General features: G+C 34.6%; 1 protein-coding gene across 2 annotated transcripts in view; it reads right to left on the bottom strand.

The window, feature by feature from the left end:
- Positions 1-622: 622 nt before the first annotated feature.
- Positions 623-26,534, bottom strand: part of Triqk (triple QxxK/R motif containing) — a 62,566-nt gene continuing 36,654 nt past the window's right edge. The window contains exons 3-5 of one of the 2 annotated variants that reach the window (XM_028781136.1): positions 20,905-20,986; positions 7,213-7,298; positions 623-1,706 (exon numbers count right to left, since the gene is read on the bottom strand). In XM_028781136.1, the coding sequence (XP_028636969.1) occupies positions 1,593-1,706; positions 7,213-7,298; positions 20,905-20,965 (261 nt within the window). In that variant the 5' untranslated portion in view covers positions 20,966-20,986 and the 3' untranslated portion in view covers positions 623-1,592. The remainder of the gene's footprint in view (positions 1,707-7,212; positions 7,299-20,904; positions 20,987-26,534) is intronic. The other variant, XM_028781145.1, reaches the window with a different exon arrangement.

Genomic DNA, 26,534 nt, shown 5'->3' with positions numbered 1-26,534 from the left:
ATGCCACTTGGATGGGTCCTCTGTGGTGAGTATGTAAGAGCTCTTGTTCCCTCTCTTGAGTCTGTGAGTTCAAAAGGAAGACTCCAGCAAATAACTCTGTCTAAAGTTTGCCCTCTGATGTTTGGCATAAATAACGTGAGGATATTAGAACCTTTGGCTGTTTCACACTGATGAGATAAATTATGCTACTTAAAAATTTCTACAGAACAAATGCTACACTGACATATTGAGTTTTTTGCAAAAGTACCAAAAAATATCTGTTCTTTTAGAAACTATGCTATAAAGCTTGATTTACTCCTACAGTATTTATTAGAGCTTCCGTCTCTTGGCAAGCACTGAAATGATCTTAGAATTGTTTATTTTTCATAATTTTTTCATTTTATTTTTTTCATATACACTCCAAAATCCTGTACTTATTTCAAAATAGTCATTTTTATATTTTATTCATCTTTATATCAGAGAGGAGCATATATATATATTTACTTTCTAGGCTTTGTGTACTCATGTACTTTACAATTTTGTTAAAATTCTGATTACCAATAAAAATATTGGATAGTCATTACACTAAACCACAAAATATCTAGAAAACATTTCCAAAAAAACCACACATAAAAGTAACACATGACATATACTTTTTATTATTTTTTCTACAGAGTCATAATTAATTCACAAGAGACAAAATGCAATTAAAAAAAAACCTTTGTAATGCTCAAATTTAAGAGGCGAGCCAATAAAATCATTCTGTGTACGTACACTCCTGCTAATTCTGCAGTGTAAAAAACCCTGCACAATTAAATGGCAGATTGTTACACAGCTCCCTAACATGAGGGGCAAACTGATACTGCAGGCAGCCAGAACAACATAATTAATATAGAATTCCAACTTTATATTAATGGTGTAATAAGTTAATTAAAATCAAGATCAGCTGAACTTTCTATTTACACCAGTTCAGGCAGCCCAAGAGACAAGAAACTCCACTTTAGGGACATATGTGACTCTTTGAGCTTCTGTCATCCAGGTGCCATTTCTGACGCAGCACATGTGCACTAACAGTTGGCAAGGAAGAAAAAGATTACTGTGGATGTATGTGCAGATAGTCTCCCTAATGACATAAAATATGTCTGGAATGAAAGCACGCTTCCTTGTAAAATAGCAATTTCCTATGACTTTCTGTTCCTTCTTGGATTCTGAATATGATTTTGAGTATGCTTCTGCAAATGGCAATATATATTTTTTCTTACAATATACATAGGATATCATATGTTTAGTGATTTGTAACCAATGGAGTTACACATGTAAATCGGAAAAAAATCTGAAAAAAAAATGTTACCATCTTACTTAACTGTACCATGAGTAGGATATCTGCCAGAGCAGAGAGATTTATAAAGTATCAAGTAGCATACAAGATCCTAAATTGCTGGGTAAGGTCCTTTTTTGATACTCTGTGTCACTAAGTACAAAGATATTTCTGCAAACTGACAGTACCAGGAAGCACATTTTCAAACTGTTCTAGTTTTGGAAACTGGCAATGTGTTTGTCCCCAGAGATGCTCTTATCAGACTATTTCCTTTTCTTTCTTGATTGCTGCTCAGCTAATCTTCATCTGGGTCCAGATCAGAGTCAATATTTGTGGACAGTCGGAGATAAAAGAAAGCATAGAAAGCCAGTAGCAGGGCCAGGATAGCTGCTAGCATGAGGCCAACTTCCTGGAGAAGAGAAAATGGAAGACTTGAGCTGATGAAGGAGAGCAGCTCCAGCACATACAATAGCAGTGTTACTCCACAGTGTTGGATAAATAATGTCAGCTCAATACTTATCAATTAGTCACCTAGTTTTCATAAACAAGATGTACTGCAACAGGAAATACGTAAGTGTGTGTCAGGCATTTCTATTATGATTTTTCTAGGGTTAAAATTTAAGCGTATTGTTTAATTTATTTTAATTTTGTCATCAAAATTTTAACAACCAGTGCAGTTTGTGCTTACATAGTCCGGTTGTTCTCTGACTGAGTACCTGTAACTGTTTTTTAATTATTACGTTATTCATTAGTGCTGTAATTTACCAGAAGATATTTCACAAATTATCACTATTTTCTGTTGGGAAGAAATGAGCATGATAATTGACTTCAAGAAATAGATGCTATACAAACATAACAATTCACACTTATTGTTGAGATTATTATAGAATTATAAAATACCTTTCTTCCCTCTCCTCTTCTCTCACCCTTCCTTATATCCTTCCGTGCTCACTCCACATTCGCCTCCTTTTCACTCTTACTAAGTTTTGTTTCTTTCGCCCTGTTTCCTCCTATGCTCTGCTTTGTTTTTGTCTGTGTTTTCTCTTTGTTTTGTTTTTTAAAGAGAAGCTGACCCCTAGCTTGGTAAATGGCTGACTCTGGACTCCAGCTCTTGTTCTTCCTTCCTTAGACTACAGCTGGAGTTCTAGGATTGTAGGTTTGTGCCAACATGCCTAGCTACACATTCTACTTTTTAGAACCCCAAAAATCTGTAAATTACAGAGTGGGAAAGTGAACTCTGAGCTCTTAAGACATGTGATTCACTTTAGCTCAGAAGACAGGGCTTATGTGCTACCTTTTGTACTTTGATGTTAATTTTATTAATCTATTACTTACTTAATTAATCTATAAAACTATTACATAATGGATAAAATTTAATATACTATAAACCACATTTCCTTCAAAATATTAGTGTGCATGTGTGTGTGTGTGAGTGTTTTGTGAAGTAACTTTCTCAATATTAACATGTTATTTTACTGTACAGGAAGAAAGAACAGAGTCAGTCCATGACCCAGCAGGCTCTAGAATACCTACTTTGTATATCGCCCCTTATCTTGCTTTGTTTTATGGAGAAGAAATTCATTTGCATTTGCATGAATATATTTTACATCTCATACGAATGTAAAATAAATAATTCAGCATGTGCCACCTAATAAACGTTAAAAAACATTAAAATGGATTTGATGTATACTCCAGATGAAATTTCAGGCAAACGCTAAAAATATGAATAGACATTATGTACAGATTTTCCATTTCTTGATTACATTTATTTAAATATCCAAACTATGAGAATAAATATTAATAAAAAAACCTGTGTCAGCAAATTTTGTGCGACTTGATTTTTAAAATATCATACATCAATATCATGTCAAGTGAAAGTGAAATTTTCTTTGTTACAGCTGGAACACTTTGACATCTCAAAAGGGCATGGATACATCAGACAGGTTTCATTTATTCTCCCCTACCCGCAGCTGCGCTCCCAGGCCCGTCTGGGTAAACGGCCACTAATTTTAAGAGGATGTGATAAACAAGTGACAGCCACCCACCCCATCTGCTCCGTAAAGTGGACAACAGGACCGATCAACAGCAGCCATCACTTACAGAAGCTTAACGAAAGAATGATGTTTTTATTCTCAAGACCCTGTGTCTCATCTTACTGGTAATCAATCGTAAGGACTATTTTTCCATCCACTGTTCTTAAGGCAACCTGCTATTTCCTCATTAAATGAGTTCAGGACATTCACAGGTATTAAGAAGACTGTTGGCAGTAGAAAGCAGAGACTATGTATAAAAAGGTCCCTGTCCTTCAATGTTGTCTGATCAGTGTGTGACATGCAGATGAGTTAAAAATCACTGTGGGCCGTGTTGCAAACAGTTTCCTTCAAAATGCATTTTCACCGAGGCAAACACCATGGAGCGTGACTGCTTTTAAGTTTCATGATCAAATCTCGAAATTAAGCTTTCAGAATGCTGGAGGCTGTGACCATAACCTTAGACACCTGTAGGCATATGACTCCCTTTCCAAGTCTTGGCTGCTATTCAAATTTGAACCCGAAATAACAAAAAGAACAAACAACATTTCAAGCTGTTCATCCTAAAGGGATGCTGGCAGGATCTGCCTGACACTGAATATTTTATTTATGTGGAGAAGCTAAGTTTTCTATCCTTACTCCTTTGTGATGATTTTCTTTTCCTAATAGACTTTTAAAATTAGCAAATGAAGATTTGATTCCTTTTCCATGTTGGGAAACACAGGTATCTGAATTGTATAAGAATTTTAATGATATGTACATACGTGTGTCCCTGCGTCTATACGTGTTTCTCATGCTTTTATTTTTGGCTCTTTATCTTCTCCTTATTTGTTTAGTCGTATTACAGTCTGTTTTATTTTGTTTATTATTATTATTATTATTATGCCTGTTTAGCTACTGGTGAGAGACAAAACGGGTGTGGATCTGGATGGGAGGGAGGTGTGGAGGATCTCAGAAGATTTTGGGGGAGGGGAAACCATATCAGAAAATACTGCATAAAAATTTATTTTTAATAAAGAAAAAATAAAAACTTATTTTTAAAGATGGGAAATTAGTCTTCTATTTGAAAAACAACCAAGTATGAAAGTTGGTTGTGGAAATATCTTAGTGCCACTCAGAGCCTTTGTATGTCTTCAGTTATGATTCTGATTCACACTTATGACATAAAATAAGAGTGCCTTCTAAATGAATTCTACTTAATATGACATAGTCATGTGTTAACCTCAAACTATTTTTTTCTCCAAAACATTTCTATTACTCAGCTGTACATTTACAACAAGGCACAGAAGGTAAATGCCCTATTTCCCAACTCTTCCCCTTTCGAGGCCCAGTGCACTGGTTTAACATGGTTATTCAATGGAGGTGATTTCCTGTATGTACACTCTTTACAAGACAATCATGTCTTACCCATCTCCTTCCAGAGATTCTACAATATTGTAATAGCTTATAGTGATTTCTCAGAAACACTAGATAAAGTAATGCCTATATGATTTTGATAGTAAGCATATTGAAAGTGTGTGACACTTTCAAGACTTTAAGTCATGAAGATCCACAATACTATCTCCGTAGCACACCCAAGAGCACTTTGTATCATATCCTAATGGCTACACAACACAGGGTCAGCTGGAGTAAGGAAGGCCCTGCAAATATTCATGAGGAGTCTTTTTTTTATCCAAACTAGACACGGTTATGTTTGAGTTTTCCCCACCACTTCACAGTCACAGATGCCATGGGCATGGCAAGCTCAAGCTCTATCTTGTTTTCCCTGTACTTTGCAGCTGTGTGCATCCTTTTGAGGTAAATGATGATGGTAGTCTCCATCTCCAAATACAGCTTCCGAGACTTAGTCAGATCTCTCTCAGCAGCAGTGAGGGTCACAAGGGAAGATACCTTAGGTCCTTCATTGTATGCTTAGTTTTATAGCCATTGGTGTTCTTTTTCTATTTCGTGAAACTGTTCACATTTTCTGTGGACATAATTCACTCAAAAGTAGCAAAGTAGTAATGCAACATGACATTCTGGTCATCGGGTATCAACTAGATAAGAATCAAACATGTTTGATGTTCATTAGTCCTCGGTTGCTTCTCTGACATTATCAATATGGATAAAATCACTCACTAGGGAAATTAAAAAGCATTAAAAGACAATTGCTGGAGGAAACTCTGTTGTTTAAAATCCTATGCCAAGAGGACAAAGGAATCAAAGTTTGACAGGGCTAACTAATCACTATGCTAGATTTGAAATTCAAGACACCTTCATGGTTCCGATCCTTAAACGTTTCAGATTATAGAAATGGCCTCAGACATATATTTATGCAAGGAAAATAAGTTTTTGATTCTCAAGGCTTAGCAATCAGAATGATATGTTAGATTATTAAAATATATCTATATTAGTTACTTTTAGTACATACTTTAAATTGTGAGACTAAGCTAAGAAAAAGTCATTCTTCATAGGTTTTAAAGCAGATATTAGCTAACAGTAGTGAGTACTGGACTTTAACTTATAATCAGAACACAGTGATTTCTTCTAAGCAAACCAAAACAAAAGTATAATAGCAAACTAAATAAGATGTGTGTATAAAAATGTAGTATATAAAAATATACGTGGCTGCATTATTTCACAAATGTTAATATATAGCTATTTATTAAACTATGTTAGTAATATATTTTGTTATATTAGTATGTTTTTTTAAATGCCTAGTATATTATGAATCAAAAAGCCAAATACTGTTTCCTTGGGGGACAATGTTAAAATTGTTCCTATTGTAAGATTCAAATCACCACGAGACCAAACAGAAAATAAATGCTAAGCATTGCTTTTTAAAAATTAATACCATAGTATCTTCTACAAATGAGTGCAATTTCCTGTGTATTTGAAAAATTAAAATGTAAGGTTTTTTTTTAAAACAAAAAAATGTTTTACCGTTAAAACCTACATCAGAACACCAACTGAGGGACTGAGCTGTACAAACAGCACCTCACTCAATAAAGCTGGATCAACATCAGCAATCAGAAGCAAAGGAAGGCAGTGCTTCATGATCATAATAGCAATTTCTGGAAGATAACCAAATATATCATCTGGCAGCTGAACAGCTGTTACAGCTTGCTGGTAATACCTTGGCATTTGTTATGAGCTATAACTTAGAAAAATTGATTTTTTATCTGCCAGATGAAAACCCAAATCTTCTTTTAACAGTTTAATATTTAAATAAAATATTTGTATTGGTCATTTTTACTTTACACACGTGGTAACACTGGGACCAAATGTCTTCTCCTACCTAGCTTACTTCATTCTAAATCCTTAGTGAGCATTTGAGGCAAATAATAGGAAAGATAATTCCATTGGCTTCGCTAGCACAGTGAACTAGTATCTGTTGACATCATTCTCAGTTGCATTTATCCCATATAAGCAGATAAACACTGGTTTGCCAAAAGGACAAGTTTGAGAATGTCATTAGAATTTCATTATACAGAGTACTAGAGACAATAAAAAAGACAGTGATATTACAACAGTAATGTAAATGACTCTAATGGAAATTTACTCAAAGTCCAAGAATCTCAAGAAGCCCACAGACATGACTGAAATGTTTGAACAATAGTTATAACAGCTAGAACAATAACTTTAGGAATAAATTATTTTCTATGTACTATTTATGTTATATATTTTAATTATACCTTCTGAGAACCCTCAAAATTTCAAGATGGTAAAAATGTTTTGAATTAAGTAAATTATTTACAAAACCCTTCATTTTTGATATTATATTGAGATCTCACCTAGCTTAAGATGCCAAGAATTTAAGACTGATACAATTCAATTGTGTAAAATGTGTAAAGTGAAGTGGCATACACATATGTCAAATTACGATTTTATCAAACAGAAGCATACCTTTATGCCTATTGCCGTTTTCTTTGCTTCTGCTTTTAATTTGGTTGCTCGTAAGATAGGTTTGGTTTTTTTATAATCCTGTTTACCTGGAAAGAAATAGTTTCAGACAGTGAGTTATATTTATGCATAATGTAAAATCCATGGTCACCTTTGAAATGTCTAAGAATGTTTACATAAAGTAAAACATAGATAGAGAATTACATGGGCATTCACATTAGAGATTAGCACAAACGTCACTCCAAATCAGTGTGTCTTTTTGCTCGTTTTGGAAGAAGACTCTGACAGACATCTTGATTTGATATGCAAAGAATGTCAAAAGCAAAATTACAACTTTAATTTTTTTAGAGACTAGGATATTCAAAGTAAGTGCATCTTTTGGAAATAAAGGCACTGATAAATAATATATACAAAACTATATAATCATATTATTTTGTAAAGTTAACTTTGTTTTAGCAATTATAAAATAACTCCTGAATTATTATATTGTTGACACACTAAATATTCAAATGATTAATTTCAATATTTGGTGGGTTTTCTCTGAGACTAAAAGAAGAATCTATAAACAGTTGACTTTCAGTTCCCTAAATTCATTAGAACAAAATAAAATATGTCCTTTACTTTCATCCCCTCCACCATAGGACACACAGACATGACTAAATATGGCAGGAAACACATTTAGATATGACAATCTCCTTTACCACACTTCGCAGCCAAGAAAAAAGCAACACTAAGTTAAGGTTATATAATTTTTGGTTTTGGTGTACCATCTTGTGACCCCACTGACAAGCCACATAAGAAACATTACTCAGCCTCAGGGGGGAAAAAGTAGATTTCAGAATAAAAGGATTAATAAGAAAAAAGTGTATTTTTAAAACACTCTTAAAGGAAATAAGTCATGTAAAGTACAAAAACTATAAGACACAATTCTGAGCAATGCTCACATGAAAATGTAGCTAATTTCCTGTCTTCACTTTATCCTCCTATTCTCACTCAGCCCATCTCTTCTAGAGGGTCCGTTTCCAGAGCTCATGTGCACATTTCCCTTATGTAAATGATACCGTGACTCACTCCAAGTATCCACATCTTCCTCACATGCAAATAAATCTGAACCTAGTTGATCTAAACTAAAGGATATCATAAAAATTTAATGTGAAATAAATCTGCTTCTTAATGTGTCTACTAATGACTCAAAAGTACCTTTAAACTTTCGTATAGATTTTTAGAAGTAGAAATGGCAGAGGAGTGAGGCAAATGGACAGTAATGAAGGAGAAGTTCTATGGTGGAGTTCATTACACACATACATGTGCTTCTCTGGCTGCAGAGCCATGTGTTAGTTTTTAAAGCAAGAGTGCATGGCTGCAATGAAGCCCCTCTTGCATCTAACAGCAGAAACTTAATAAGTATTATTTGTTGATGGAGTTTAATGATTCAGAAATGAGTCAATTGTAAAAAAAAATGCATACCAAATGTTCTAAATTTAAATCAAGGAATAAATAATTTGCAGAGAAACATGACTCTGACCCACTTTAAATTAGTAACATTTAATTTTGCTGAAAAAACATAGAGAAAACTTGACAAGTGTTCATTCTGATTTCACATCTCAACAGTCAAGTTATTCTTGTCATTATTCCTGCTGAGATATAAACAGTTCAGAAGGATGAATGTGGCAGCACAGTTCTCCATTCAGGGTTCCCAAGCATACTCCTAAGGAAAAATCTACAAATAAATGTAAAAATCTCAGAGATGAACAGATAGACAACACTCCTATTCATCTTCTACTCGCTTTATAACAATCCCAATGTAAAAAAGAAAAGTAAGTATGAACGATGGTTTCAAACATCATCCATCATCCATCATCGGCATTATTTTATATAATGTCCTGTCATAGCACACATAAGATCGGTATCAGAGTCAGTGTAACAGTAAGAACTTGCCATTCAGCTCGGTGCCATGAAACCACTGGGTGAGTTACTCTCTCCCATCTCTACTCTTTCCACAAGAAAACTTCTAGATTATCATTGAGGTGGATGTGAACATCTACATGTGTATTTATAGTAGATGTTATTAAAATTAATATACAGCTGGTACACTTCTAAACAGCACATCTGGCATTAATTTACCATTCTCATTCCGGTCCATGACACACAACAGCATACACTACACAAAGCAGTTTGCAGTGACAACACTTACAAAGCATCTTCTAAGGCCTTCCAACTCGGGCCTCATTTTTCTATTAACACTTGAATGTTTTATTTTCTGACAGTGTCTTGTTATGTAGACCATGTTGTTCTTGAACTCATGGCAACAATCCTCCTGTGTTCCCATCTCCAATACTATAGTTATAGATGCGGTATTCACATGTATATGAAATTGATACTTCTGTGGCTTTAAGATAAAAGCCTTTGCTCATAATGGCTGTAAAAACTGTAATACACAGAAGTCCCTTGTGTTTAGAGTACTTGTATTTAGTTATTCAAACTAGATAATCTAGAGCTTTATATGTACAATATTAAGCTTGCTTTTGATTCTGGACATGCCAATAACACAATAGGAGTGGACAGTGTATCACAGTGATTACGTATGTGTTTAGCACCCATGAGGCCTGGGATTCAATCTCCAAGCACCTATAACAGTAAATAAATGCAAATAAATGACCCAAGTATTTGCAAGACAGTTACTTAAATTGTGCACAGGGAACCATAAACTGATAATTCAAGACAATGAAGATAATCACACAGATACTTGTGTTAGCACTAGTTTTCTTGTTTTTAGGTATAGGCTGCCAGCTCATATGTTAAATATATATATACATCGCGAATACTTATATCATGAACATATTTTTTATATTTGTGGAAGAAGCCAGTCTGAAACTTCTGTCATCTGCTCCATTAAGATTTAGATATAAAGTGCACTGAAGGCTTAGCTCTCATCTGGTCATGTTATTTTGGGGGTGATGGACACTTTAGAATGTTGGATACACCTGGAAGTGGTAGGTCACTGGAGGCAAGCTTTCCAAGGTTACACCTAGTCCCTAGACCCTGTCTTTTGTCTGATTTCTTTCACCCAGAAGATGAGTAAGCCTCTGCTACATGCCCCTGCTATCAAGAGCTTAGAATAAAAAGACCATAGACTACAACATTGGGAACCATGAAGCAAAATAAATTCTTTCTTTCAAAGATACTTTGTTAATTATTTTATCATACTATATGCATTATTTCTGCATACTCAATTATAATTATATAATAATTTTTTCCAACTCTATTTCTTATCAATTGTATTGTACTTCATTTCTGTAATATAATTCTGATACCTTTAAAACTGGTTTTCTTCACTTTTTCACTGTGTGTATTTACATGCACTACAGTTCATGTGTGGAGGTCAGGGGACAGTTCTCTGGAGTCAGTCCTCTTATTCTACTGCGTTGATACCTGGGATCAAACTGAAGTTGCTAGGCTTGTTGGCAAGTATCTTTCTCACTTAGCTATCTTGTTTGTTCCTATGATACTCTTTAAAAACTTATCTGTTTGTATATGTATGCATATATGTAGACAGATATATGTGTATGTGTGTGTTTGGACTAATCTAGATTCTGTATATAGGAGAAAAGATGATCTTTGTCTAAGCCTTACTTATTTTGCTTAATATAATCTTCTGCCCCTTTCTTTTTTTCTACAAAAGACATAATTTCATTATTTACACTTAAAGAGATGCCCACTTGATGGAACAGTAGTATAAATGTTATGGAAGTCATCAATGACTTTCTGAATGGATCTAATACCAGCTCTTTTAGATAGAAACCATATCTGGCACTGTTAATGGAGCCAAGAACCTGTGGATAATTAGGTTATAGGCACTTGGAATGAAGCCAATACTATTATTCCGTTAAATGGATATACCCATAGATCAGTGTATCTATCAACATTCATCAGAGGGGCTGCTTTTTGCAGTAGATAACAATTAACATAAAAACCCTCAACTGGTCAATGTACAGAGATTAAGAAATGGTGGATACAAACCCTCAACTGGTCAATGTACAGAGATTAAGAAATGTCAGATACAAACCCTCAACTGGTCAATGCACAGAGATTAAGAAATGGCGGATACAGAAGAAACTTGGAAGTTGGATAGGTAGGGAAATGAGGATGGAGAAAGCAGCTCTCAGAGAAGTTAAGGGAGTAAACATGATCAAAACATATTGTATGATATTATAAAAAATTAATACTACTGAAAATGTATTTTACATATTCAATAATATTAAAAATATTAAAAGTATTTCCCATAAAAGAAATGAATATTTAAATGAATAAAACACATAAATATTGAAAACACATACATAAAATATTTTTAGTAAAAGTCACACATTTTAATACTATACTAGTTATCAATAGTCACCCCCCATATCACATTGTCTTAGCAAAGGATGCAATAACTTACATGATGCTCTAAATCAATATATCATCGATGTATAAGCAATTATTTCATATTTAATGTAGTAGATGCTTTAATATTACAAGGCCTTAAGTAGGAATTTCCTTAGTTTAATAAAAAATAAAGAAAAATCCAGATAATTGCCCTTGGTTCTACCCTATTCACATCTTTACCACTGGGCAGAAAGAAAACTATCTTTGCCGAGATCACTGCTCAGGCTCACTATCATGTGGCGATCTGGTTACTACTTTATAAATGGTCATCTTGCCACGAGCATACAGCTCTTCTCTCAGCTCCACAGTGGCCATGTTCACTATCAGCACATGGCAGAGCTGCTCCTCCTCAGCATCCACCTTTCAGCATTAATGCTCTGTCTTTTCTGAATGCTGCATAAGCTGCTTATAACTCCATTATGCTATCAAACAGGCACATGCAGAAAAGCTTCCTAAACTGTTATTCTTGAGATGAGACTGCAGCTGGTTCTGCTTCAAAGGCACTGCCTTTCACCTGCAAATGGACTTGCCTCTACACTTATTCCTCAATTCATTGTCTTTTATTTGTGCCTGCAAATCTTTAATTGCCTTTAATTAGAAAAAAAGTAAATTCAGTGCTTTAATCTTTCAAATACATTTCATCATAATTCTGTCTGGGATGAATACCAAGCTCTATTCACTGTCTGATCTCTATAACAAAGATATATAATTTATTGTCCATTTATATAGACCACACCAATTAAGATACAATAGAAAAGAAGAGTGATAACAGTCAAAACATTTGAAAAGAAAAATTTGCAATCTAAATTTAATTACTCAAATGAATTATTGGAAGATGAGTTATTTGTAGCACGCCAAAAGCACTTACAAATAATATTGGCTAATCAATAGTAAAGACTTTTATCTTGCCTTCAACATTTTAGAATAATTTTCAACTGCTTCAAATACCTCTTCTCTTATTCAAAAGTCAAAAACATTTTATAATCTTTTCTTATACTACCAGAAGTAAATATATGGTCAAGACAATATGTTACATAATTTTCAAACTGCCATATGAACTGCCATAAGATATTTTTACTGTATTAATTAATATACCATATAGCTACAGAAATTTCACTACAAAACCAAAAACTCAACAGTCTTTCTCAGAGTATCTGACCACATAAGTAAACAATTTGCATTTTGATGTCTTAAAAATAAACAAACTTACAAATACTCATAAGAAAATGTATATTTCAAATAATAACCAAGGTGGTGAAATTATTACATAATATGAAAAAATTAGAAACATTGAGCTAAAGAATATAAATTTAGCTGTTGTTGGTCACATAAACTGATACCATATGCTTCCTAAAAGATAAAGGTAATATACTTATAATATTAAAATTTTAAAAACTTTTTTTTCAAAATGATACAGATATCTGGATTACAGCCAAAAACCCAATAAACTAGTCCCTAAGCATGCAAACATAGCCCAGACATTCAGTCTCATGACATTAAGGAGATAATGACAACAGTCTCTCGTGGTGGGCAGGACATACTGCCAGCTATTGTAGATCTCAAAGGCCACATCATCCACGAACATCATATAAATAAACAAGCACTAAGACTTATGATACTTAAGGAAAATAAAACAAAAATGGCTAACATGAGGAAATAAACATTTCAGAAGGGTTACGTAACTACATCAACTATATCTTTTAGCAATTTTCTAAGTTAAAAATATTGAAGCATACAGAAACAACAACACTAGACAAGTCAAAGTGGAAGGTGAAAGCCCATGAGACCTCGGCCCTTCACAGATCATTGTAGGTACTTGAAAGTTGCCGAGGGCAGAAGACACTGTCTTCTTCACCAACCTGTTTTCCTTTTTTTTTCCTGTACACAGCTTTATTTATTTATTTATTTTTTGCTTCTTCTAATCTTTATTGTAACAATGACAAAAGAAAAGGCTTTGTCAGTGTCCCGAATGTTGTTTTTTTTTTTTTTTAGTTTAGTAGAAAACTTTTTTTTTTTTGAACATGAAATGCTTTTTTATAGCAAGTTTTACAAGGGGAGGGAGTAAGAGGGGTCAGGTGGTGGAAAAGTACAGAATCTTCTTGGCCTGTGCCTTGAAACATGTCATGGTCTATACGGTACACCGCCTTGAATTATGATCTATCTGCTATTCTTCAGAAGATATGGTACACTGCTTGAGTTATGGTCTCCCTGCTATTCTTCAGAAGATATGGTACACTGCTTTGAGTCTATCTGCAGTTGCCAAGCAGGATCTTGCAGTTGCCAAGCTTCAGGGGACATTGTGCAGGTGGGGAAAGGTAGGGGGTGAGGGTAAGGGCGAGGGTCCTGGCTTCTGGCATCTCCCCCTTCTCTGTTTAGTTAGAGAAGGTGTCTTATGATCAATCTCAACTATGTGAGTTTTGAATTTGGATGTCTAATTATGGGGGGTCTTAGACAAGTTCACAACCCCAACACATTGATGTGAGACTAGTCACATCGATGGTCAAAGGCTTTAGGCTGTCGACGATGGGCAACGTCAAGGGACCCTGAGGCGGGTGAAAGGAGGGTGAGAGCCCTGTCTTAGGCCATGTAGGCTGCACCCACTCCCAGCACCATGCACTCCTTTTCGGCTGCATTGGGTGGGCCCCTGGGAAGTGGACCTACAATAATCCTGTCATTGGGCTAACTCATAGCCATCCTAGTCCCTTGTAAATGTTCAAGTTACCAACCATTTGTCAGTTTGGGGTGTAATATTGTCATAAAGGAAGGCTCCCCAGTGTTAGCGGCCATATCAAGGACGGCCTTGGTTTAGGAAAAAGCCAATTTTTGTTGTGGTGACCAAGAGGCCAAGCTCTCTAGCGAGAGAAACGAGGGCAAACCCAGGCATACCAGGAACCCTTCTGGAGGGCGTGGAATCTAGGGGTCGACCGTAGGGGGAGGAAGGGGAGCTGGCAGCTGTGTCAGTCTCCTGTGGAGTCACTTCTGGATCCTCTTCAATTTTCAGCTGATGGTAATGAACTTCAACCATCTTCTTGATGGCAGAATCAACCTGGTTCTGAAGACGACAGGTCGTGGGCAATGATCTCTGTCTCACTCAATCTTGATGTCTTGCACACGTCCTCTCAATGAGGGTCCGTCTGGAGGGGTCCATGCCTCGAGCCCCACGTCTGGGCGCCACTTGACCCGACCAGCAGGTCCTAGTTATTCGTGGGGGTGAGGAGGACCGCAACCTGCTGGGATGTTGCGTGAGTTCAAGCTCCTGGGAGTCCCTGTTTCTCTCGGTTTTCTGGGCTTGGGTTCGGAGCTGCTGCCTGTGACCTGCTCTATGCTCGGGCCGAGGACCTGTTTTCCAATAACAATGCTCAGACCTAAAAACATACATACAAGTAACATTACATAGACTGAGCATGTTGCATTCAGAAATATATATGCACATACATATACATATGTGTATGGAACAGCAATTAATGAAAAGGAGATTATGAATTTGAAAAACAGCAATGAGGGCTATAAGGGGAGGGTTTGCAGGGAGGAAAAAGAAGGGGGAAATATTGTAAGTATAATCTAAAAAATAAAAATTAAAGATATTTAAGCAAGTCTTTATTAAGTTCTTTCTGTAAACATCAGTATATATACAAATACAAATGAAAGCATCTGCCTTTAAGAATATTAAAATTTAATAAATACAAACACCAATTACATATGAGAAGTAAGAACACTCAATGTGTTTTTAAAAGTTGATAAACACTACATTTCAGTAAATCTAAATTCTTAGAAAAAAATAGAGAATAAAGAAAAATCCCAAGGAAAAAAGAAAGAAAGAAATTCAATTATATACTTATGAAAGAAAATATTTAGTTTAGAGCTGTAGAACAGGGTGCAAACTAATAGAGAACATTAACTTTAAATTAATATAAATTTAAGCTGGAAAATAAAGAACTTCTATTTAAAGTTATAAATTAAATGTTTATCCAAATATAAACATTTTGAGGACTACATATGAAAACATAAAATTTTAAAGTGGAGGTAAAAAAAAAGAATGAGAAACATAATTGAGAATTAGACAAAAGCTAGAAGGGAGTTATCAATACTAAACTATAACAAAAAGGCTCAGAAAATAAACAAACATAAAACTTTTAAAATACTTTTAAAGTCATTAAAAGAGAAATGTGGAAACAAAATAAAAATAAATATTAATTTTGACAAATTAAGCAACAAAATGGAAAGAAATGTATTGTAAAAATACGTCATTATATTAGCACAATTTAATTTTCTTTCTTGAACAATGGAATGAATATATATAACAAAATAAGAGATCTGAAAATCTTAATTAGATGAGCAGTGTTGTATCTTAATGTAAGATAGTAGTTTTCTTTCAACAGCAGAGAGGACATTAGGAAGATTGACTGCACAGAACAAAGTATCTAGCAAAACCTTATAACACCAAAAAAATCTCTTTACAGCTTTTATACAATTTTAGTTGTTACCAGCTTTAGCTAGACTATTATGTTTCATGTAAGCTTCTGAGCAATTAGAACCAAACATCAATAGTAGATACAGAAAAGATAAAGACTATAGCATTAAAGAATCATCAAATTGCAAAGAAACAGCAAGGGAGGAAAAAATTAAAAATTAGAAACCAACAAAATGGCAAAAGTAATTCATGTTCTATTGACAATTATTTTAAATGTAAATGGATTAAATGTACCAATAAAGAAACAAATAGCTGAGTAGAATTTTAAAAGACACAATTAAATTCATTCAAGATGAGAATCACTTTAGATTTAATGATACATAGGCTGTGTCATTACAGAAACAGAAAAGATATTGAAGAGGGAGGGAAGGGAGGGGGAGAGCGAAAGAGGGAGAGAGAGAGAGAGAGAGACAGAGAGAGAGAGAGAGAGACAGAGAGACAGAGACAGACAGAGACAGAGACAGAGAGACAGAGACAAAGAAAGAGAAACAGAGAGAAATAGACAGACAGACAGACAGATACACACACACACACACACACACACACATACACACACACAGGAAGAGACAGAGAGAACACTAGAGTCATCTAGCCAGCAAGCACAGAAGTAACTACCTTACATCTGACAGAAACAAACTTTATAAAAGCTGTGACAAATAAAAAAATTAACAATGTTATACATTAGTCAATTCAAGAAACAGATATAGTAATTATAAATGTTCCTTTGTCTTCAGAGGATGGGTCCAGGACCTTCAGTAGATACTCATATCCACAAAAATTCAGATGCTGTCTGCAAATGCTGTTAGCATACAGCTAACATGTAGACCTCAAAATATCTCTACATTTCATACAGTCCATAATGCAGCACAAATCCTGTATAATGCTCTATTATCTACAAAAATGGGTGAAAATAAACAAATGCTATTCATGTTAAAGTCAGAGACAATTTTTCCATTCTGAACTTAGTTGAATCCATCAACTTTGAAACATGTAGATTAAGAAGATATACTTTGTATGTTCTAAACTTTAAAGTACATACATAAAAAGCATACATATATATACATACATATATCTGTATGTATGTGTGAGATAGATAGATAGGTAGATAGATAGATAGATAGATAGATAGATAGATAGATGATAGGTGATATCTAGAGTTGTAGATAGAATTAGATATAATTGTAGATAGATATTGGTATACATTGACAGATGGATGAATGATAAACAAATTATGAATTTCAAAAGATCACTATGGTAGAAAATAAGTTATTGACAGTATGCAGATTTTTATGGGTAAATCACAAAGATGAAACTAGTAAAACTAGATAATCCATCTCATAGATGAATGTAGAGTATCCAGTTCTGTAGTAGCAGATTACATAGTTTTCAGGGCATGCTTACATTTTCCAGGATCTATCACACGCAAGGAATAACAAAGTTTATTAAACATAAGGAAGAAAACTAAACTCAGTCAAAATACCTTTTCTGTCTACAATGGAATTACACATCAGCAAGTCAAACAGAAAAATTCACAATGTGGTGTGAAAGCAAATAACCAACTTAAAGAATCAATTCTGTGACATGAAAATGAACAAATTGTGTGCAGCAAAAGTAGGTGCCACAGTTTGAATGTCTTTTTCAAAATTCATGCTGAAATGTAATTCACAACCCAAATGCTAATACTTAGAGGTAATCAGGGTCATGCAGGACAAGAGGATAGGACATAGTGGGACTGGAGACTGTAAGAGCAGAAACACAGACTGAGCTGACTTGAGCTTTCTCCTGGTTTCCACGTGATACCTGATGGCATGGTAAGAAGCATCAAGGGGGCATATGTGATATGCCAGCCAGTGGCCAGCCTCTGGAACCTCTCTCTTCACATATTCCTGACTTTAGTTTTGTTAAAGAAGCAAATGGGCTGATACAGTATGAAGTGATGTTTGAAGTAATAACTACCTGCATGACAAAGAATCATTTCAACTGAACAACCCAAAGTAGATCAAAGACTACGTAAGTATAAATTTAGTGCAAAGTTAGCAGAAATTTAAATAATAAAAACTAGATACATGATATATGGACCAAATTGCAATAGTAAATACATTAGCAAAAGAGAGTAGGGATTTTCTAGACTGAGGAAAGTAAACAAATACCAAGGGGGAGGGTGATTATAAACTCAAACATAAAAGAGAGTAACTGGCTATCATGAATAATTATATGCCAACAAACTGAACAACTAGAAGAAATGGAAGTATTTATATAAACATGGGCATACCCCCAAAAACATTTTTTTTAGCTCATGGAACCAAGAAGGAATCAAATATAAATAGAAAATCTAAATAGACAAATAACAAATAAAGATACTGAATCAGTAATCAGAAATTTCCAGACTAAAAGCATCCTAGTACCAGATGCCTGTACAGATGAATTCTACCAGACATTTAGAAAAGAGTGTTCTTTGTAAACTCTTTCAAAATATATTAGGGAGAACATGTCATTTCCAAGGAAGTTTAACTTATATTCTGAAGCTAAACAAAGACATTACAAAGCAAAAATTAATATCTCATCTTCATAAAAAACAGTTGCTCAGATCATCTATAAATTAGTAGAAGGCAAAATTTGACACTAAACTCAAAATATCATTCACACTGACCAAATTGTATTCACCCCAACTGTTGGGGTTTAATTTAAATTGCCAACTCACCTAGATTTGGAATTACTATGAAATTATAGCTCTTTATTTGATTGTGAAGATGTTTCTAACAATGTTTAGTTGAAGAGAGGATGCCTTCAGTGAACTGTGTGGCCACGTACCATTGGCTGGGCTTTTTGCCTGAATAAGAGAATGAGACTTGAGCAGAGTTCATTTCTCTTTGCTTCTGCCTGTGGGAATAATGACCAGCTGCCTCTCAGCCCTATCAATACGCCTTCTCTCACATCCTATGAACCATGACTCAAAATGGACCTCTCTTTCCTTAGGTTGCTTTCGTCAGATATTTGTCCAAGCAGTGATGAAAGGAACTAATGGAAAATTGGTACCAGGAAAAGGGTTCTATGATTGTGATGAACCTGATCAGTTTTGGTGCCTTTGGAACTAACTTGTGGAAAGAATGATGTGAAAGCTTTTGGATCTGCAGGCAAGAAATTCCCTATAATGTTGTGGTACAACTTGACTGACAATTCTTGGGGACAGCTCAGAGACTCGAATGCTAGTGGAGAGTAGAGGTCCAGACCATGAAGTTTCATCAACATATACAATATCTGAAATGGAATAGAGGCTGTTCAACTTGCCTTATTCCAAAGAATCTTACTTAATTGTGCCTACCACCTGATAACTTGAGTCAACTGAATTATGAGGTAATATGTATACAACAACAATAAATGAGAAAAAGGAGCCCTCGAACTTCAAGTATAGCAATGGGAGAAACAGGGAATTGGGGAGGGGCAAAAGGAAAGAAGAAATGAAGTAATTATAGCATAATCTCAAAGGAAAAGGGCTCAAAAAAGAAGAGATGGATCTCTTTCGTTCTTATCAAGTTGAAGGACAGAAATGAGGATATGTAAATCAAACAGTACAAAGCTGTGGCATCTAGAGATATAACATGGCTGCATTTAATAATATTGTTTCATGTTAAAGAGAAATTTATCCTTTACAAAAGAGGCCATTATATGGGGTAATTGATATTTTAACTGGATTTGCTATAGCCACATTATATTGATAAGTGTATGTATGTATACATAAATATACATAGATTTCATATGATTAATGCAAAATGCAAAATGTATTCATTGGCCTATGCATTCTTATTTTTGTTTTTTTAATTTATACATTTTTTATAATTATTTAAATTTATGTAGTGTATGTTTTGGGAATGATATAAAATAAATGTGTATAATATTTTTAACTGATTTTACTTATTTTATCTGAATCCATTGAAACTTTTTTATTTTACAATTACTTAAGAAGGTTCTATTAACTCATTACATTTTTTGTTTAAATACAAAACGAGTAGAGGTAGAGAGAAGAGGAAGAGGGTGGTATGTTGATTGGTGAAGTGGTTGTTTAGCTTCTGATTTCCACCTTATTACACTTTTAAAAACAGTGTGTCCCTATGCTACAAATTCTCAAAAATCTTACGTTTTTCCTTGCATACTGCCTAGTGCAAGAGTACTCTATAAGCACGAAGGAAAAACAATGTATTCCGGTGCCAGCTGCTTCCTGCTCTCTCCCTAAATGTGTTATCTTCTCTCTAGATGGCCATCTTCCTCAAGCGCTCTTCCTACTCTCTGTGGATACGCTTGGAACATAAATTGACAAAGCCTTGCATCTTGTCTTTTCTAACTTGTTACTTATGACTCCTGGGAAGTTCCTTTTCTTTCCTAGCTCAGATCTACATGTGAAATGACATTTATATTTTATTCAGCATATTTTAATGAAGCATTCTAAAAATATAAATCACAGCCATGGTGAGGCAACAGAACTAAATATTTGAGTGGATATAAAGGAATAACTTATTAGATGGTATTATGCAAACTACTGTAAAACCACATCTATTTATAAAAATATCAATATTCATTTTACTTTTATTCAATTGACAAAATCCCCAAAGCACCTGAAAGAGCAAACACATGAAGCATGTTCTTTGTTAGTATGCAGTTTTACGTTTGCTTTTCCTCCTAGAGATCTTTAAGGTATTGCTTTATTCTTGTTTTTCTCTGAGTCATATACATTATAGAAATGTATTCTTTACTCAACATATTATCTATTTCTTAGCTTCTATTTGCAGAATCTCATTGCTTACCTATTTGCTTTCTGTACTGATCAACAGGAAGTTTTGTATTGGAAGAGTCTTTTCTACCCATCTTTGATCTCCAAAATGCCTGCTAAAAAGAAAGAAAATCATTATAATGAAATATATTTTTAAAATCTATCTAAAAAAATTCCCAAAGACTTCTTTAAAATTCTTTTTAAAGCAATGAATAAAACTGCTACCAACTTAACTTCAATTAAACATCTACAAAAGACAACCACACTCTACAAATAAATCATCAGCTATACAATTACTGGTAATAGAATCTTTATTCATTTATTCTAGGTCACATTAATTTTCATCAAGAACTAAACTCAATTAAGCCAGAATATTAGAGAAGAATCTGTAAATGGCAAATTTCTTTGCAGTTACCCACTGTGCTACATGGAATAGAGGGGCTAAAGTATGTGAGTTGAATAGTTTGGGTTTTGTTTTAATACGCCTCACGAGTGTGGCCAGGGTGGGTGTACTTCTACTCTGCCGTACCCCTCCCTTATAATGCAGCGGCAGAGAGCACTGCCATATTATTACTCTCACGTTTGCAGTATGTGCTGCTTTATTTAATCCTCAAATCAGTGTCACATTCTGTTTTTATTAAATTTAACTGTTGCACCAGAAACTATACTCTTCTCACCAAATCTATGCTCACTTCTTGTTTTCACTGTTAGACTATACTGCCAAGCTTTCATTAAAATAGCAATTAAGTTCTTATTATAGGAATTTGAATGTATCATTTTCAAGTGTAAGTATGAAAAACTCACAGGCATGACCATGTATGCCCCCCACCTAAAGCAATGGAATATAAATGAACCTCAGGCAAATTTAGAAGACCTCATTTCTAGAAACTTGGCTATCCAAGGAGTGGAAGAAGTATTTTTAATAGTCATCCTTGAGAAAAGAATTAAATTCTCTTGTGAGTCAGTAGATATTTGTGGGTCGTATTTACTATAGTCACAAACATTCACAAATGCAATGCAAACACCAGTGCTCCGAAGTTGCTCCTTGTTTCTTCTGGTGTAGTTCAGTGTGAAAAAAAACAGGTGAAAAAGATTATGTTCAAGCAAGAAGTCATTTAAGGATTAAAACTACAAAGGCCTATTTTCATAATTATTTTTAATAATAAATATGCATAAATATATAAATACAGTCTGACTTGTCTGTTTAGTGTGACCTGAGCCTTCATGATTTCAGGACTGACTACTTTGTACTGGGTACCAATTAGGGGCTTCATTCCTGGGAGAGGCTAACTCTCCCTCCCTGAGCAGTCATTAGCTCCCTTTGTCTAGGTTAGAAAGGAAAGGAAGTAGAGAAGTAATATAATTATATTTTAATTAAAAATTAATAAGTAGAATTACAAAAAGGCACAGAAATTCTAAGAACTTGGAGCTTAAGAGGCTGGAAAAGCTAACTTCTAAAAAGCAGACTGAAAGAAAAACCTGAAAAATCTTTGAAGATCAGTTTGAAAGTCAGTTACTATTTCTCATCTGAGAGGGCAAAGAGAGAGAAATGGGGAAGAGAAAAGAGATGGATAGAGAGACAGTAGAGGAGAATGTGAGAGAAAGAGAGAGAAAAGAAAAACAGGAGAAAGACAGAGAGAGAGGGAGAGAGGGAGAGGGAAAAGATAGGAACTACTGTTGCCCTGTATCTATTACTTCAGATTATCTCTGAGTAGAAAATAGAGGATAAAAGCAACTACCCAGAAGTTTCAAAGAATAGCCAAAAAGCTGATGGAATTATATTTAGGAAAGAAAATGTGATAAAATTAGAGGCACATGGCACTCCCTGTAAGTGGTTATGGAGATTAGCAAAAATTGAGAAAACTATTTTGTAAGACAGACACAACTTAAAGCACAAGATTGGGTGAATGAAAACAGACCATGGTCCTTGTTCTCTTAAGGAGCTGATCAAGTGCCATGGAAGGCAACTGTACAGTGTGATGTCACCTTCACACTGAAGGAGGAGACAGCCAGAGGAGACAGTCACACACAGGAACACACACAGGAGTTTCTCTAAATGATCATGATTTAGTTCGAAACAAAATCTCCCATGGGTGATACTAGGAAAGGCAGGGCAGGCTGTAGCTTTTGTCGTCTGGAAACCTCAAAGAACTCAGGACAGAATTCGAGACAGGACAATCTGTTCTAGTCTCTCAGGTTTGTACTGGATTAATAAAAGGGGAGCTCTTTCAGGTTCCAAATAAACAGAATTTTCCTAATGGGTTTTATCAGAGTTCTCAGATACCAGGTACATTAGAAGTCTGTTTAAGTTAAACTACATTCTTTATACATCCTCACAGAAACAGCCAATAACACTTCATTCATCACAGCAAAGCCACTTCCACCCATGTATAAGAAAATTAGCTCATCTAAATGCTTGTTTTTCTTATAATAATAATAATCTTCAGATTGATTGTATAACAATACCTAGGAATATAAAATATCTACTGATAACAGAAAGTCAAATAAATTATTTATCTCTAATAAACCACAGTTGTTACATCTAAGATGATACATACTTTAAGTTTTCTATGAAACTAAGACATCATCAGAGCCTATATAGTCTTACTTGTTATAAATCAAAACATTAAAAATAGTTCTGTCAACACAAGCCATAAATAATGTCAATAGATATAATTATTCATATAGCAGTTCTATTTTGCATAGTGTTTGCATATATTAATAGTAAAGTGGAATCATTATTTTAATCTTAATTGTGTGGAGATTGAAGACAGATCAATTTCAAGAGAGAAGTTAGTTTGTGTGAATAAAACACAAGATAATATTATATCTTCAATATAGTTTTGTTCCTTCGTGGAATATGCTTAAGATAAACACACAAAGCACAAGAATTTGCTAAGTCTATGCAACAAATGGCTGTTCATAATAACCCTTTATCCTGGTCCTTATATGACCCTTGTATTCTAGTCATTTAATAATAGGAACACTTAAGAGGTCAGTACTATATTGATTAATCACTTATAGCAAGAAAAAACAGTATTTAAACTGAACTTTATTAATTTCCAAATGTGCTTTTCATAATATTATGACAAAAGGGTTAACCAATCTAAATTGTTATGTCAGTAAGCTGTAAACAGAAAAGATATTATAAATATAAACATACTATAAATAATATATTATGTATATATAATTATCATACATTAAATTATAAATATCTTAGGAATTTTAAAGGACTATACAAAAGACAAAAACTAGCTTATAATTATTGTTTCTAATTATTTTAGTGATTGATAATACTTGATCAGAATTATAAAAATTCAACTTTCTTACTTTATTTGAAATAGTTATATTCTATTCTTTAAAGCCAAACCACAACATTTAGCCAAATGATGAGTAAAAATAAAGTTAATAGCCTAAAAACAACCATGAACATGACTAAATTTTGTTAGGCAAAATAAGCATAAAGTAGATTTTGCTTTACTCATAAATGCATTGATTCTATTTAAAATGACCTAAAGACATGCCTGTTCATCTGTGTTTCAGACATATAGAACTTATAAAATGTTCTGACTCTGTTCTGCTCTTCAAAGCCTTTCAGTAATCAACATTCATTTCTATTGCTTTGATAGCATGATAACAAACTCCCAAGAAATCCAGGGAGACATTGGCACATACTGCCATGATTTCTAAGAAGGCAGTTATTTGCATATGAGATCAGCAATGATTTATAACATGTTGTGATAGATGCAGAAAGAGAATAACAGATTTATATTAGCGTGTACAATACCAAGATAATATTCACAATTTAATTCCTTAGAGACTGTGTCCCGTCACCTTCTCTTATAAAGAACACTGCATTCCCTGAGGAGGCAACTTGCTCTGAGACCCAGCTCAACTAAAATATGGATCAATAAGCTGCTATTTATTATTTATGAATTTTGCTGTAGGAATGATTTCAGATTAAATCATCAGAGAACTTTTTATCCTTCTTGAAACTTGATAACATATTTAAGGAAGAATGAATACCAATGTTATTCTAAACATAGACCACATATTAAAATGATTCTTAATTAAATTTGTTAGTTAATTAAAACTTTACACTCTGGAAGTTTTAAGACTGAAGATGTCATTACTGTATATATATATATGGTTTCTTAATTTGAACTAAACAGTAATTTGTTTCATATGTAGGTTTAAACATATTTTGGGTCATTTAGTTGGGCTGGAGATAAGGCTCAGTGATTAACTGATCATACTCTGTGGCAGAGGACCTCAGTTTCTTTCCAGCATCCATGTTGTACAGTTCACAGCTGTCTGTACCTCCAACTACAGGGACACATGATGCCTCTGACCTCCATGGGCACATGCATTCACATGCACATATCTGGTTTCACCTCCATTCACACAAAAGAAATTTTTAAAAGCTAAATCACATTGAAACCACATTGGTTTTTCATCATGTACATACACATATACATACACACATACACACACGTATATGTGCGTGCGTGCGTGTGTGTGTGTGTGTGTGTGTGTGTGTGTGTGTTTGAACATGCTTGGCCCAGAAGTGGCATTATTAGGAGGTATGGCCTTATTGGAGGAGGTGTGGCCTTCTTAAAGGAATTATGTCTCAGTGAAGGCAGGCTTTTAGAGCTCCTATTCTCAAACCCACCCAGTGTAGAATGAGACCCTACTCCTGGCTGCCTGCAGAAGAGTCTTTTTCTGGCTGCCTTTGAATCTAGATGTAGAAATCTTGGCTCCTCCAGAACCATGTCTGCTTACATGCTGCCATAATTCCCACCATGATGATAATGGACTGAACCTCTGAAACTGCAAGCCAATTAAATGTTTCCCTTTAAGAGTTAACCTTGATCATGTTGTCTCTTAACAGCAATGAAACCCTAACTAAGAATATATAAATATATAGATATAAATTTTTTTCTCTAGAAGTCTGGATCATTAATAATACCATTTAGGGAAGGTCTGAAAAAATTTAGTCATGTTCATAGTGTTCAAAACGTTTTATAAAGCCATCCCTAAAAGTGTAAACGTAGGAAAACCAAAGCTGTTGTATATGTCTCTACTTCCACGAAAAGAATTAAATCCAGATTGTGACATTCAAATCCATATCAAAACATAGGTTATTAAAAGATTTAACTCTTGACCACAGAAAAATTAATATCTTCGCATTATTTATAATAGAAAGACACTAACCTATGAAAATTCTTCATTAGATATCAATTTATATTTAAGTGGCCCAAGTAAGTATGCATCAGTCCCACTTAAGAGGGAGTAGAAAGTAATCACAAGAGACAGAGGGAGGGAGGAACCTGGGTGGGGTGGGAGAGGGCACAGGGAAGGGAAAATGGGCACATGATCAGGTGTTGGTGAAGAGAACAGGAGTGAAGCCCTGAGGGCCACCAAAAAGAATGGAAACAGGCACCCTCAAGAGGTAGGAGGTGAGGGGACCCACTAGAATGAACCATTTCCCTGGGAGGTGAGAAACTCTCAGGACTCAGAGGGAGGGACCTTAGATAAAATACCCAACAGTGAGGAAAGGAAACTTGTAGAACTCACTTCCAGTAGAAAGACAGGGCATCAAGTGGAGGGATGGGGTTGCCCTCCCAAAGTCAAAAACTCTGACCGAGAATCATCTCTGTCTAA

This window comes from Grammomys surdaster, unplaced genomic scaffold, assembly GCF_004785775.1.
Source record: "Grammomys surdaster isolate TR1022 unplaced genomic scaffold, NIH_TR_1.0 97, whole genome shotgun sequence".
Classification (NCBI taxonomy): domain Eukaryota; kingdom Metazoa; phylum Chordata; class Mammalia; order Rodentia; family Muridae; genus Grammomys; species Grammomys surdaster.
This window is presented reverse-complemented; position numbering and strand designations above follow the sequence as displayed.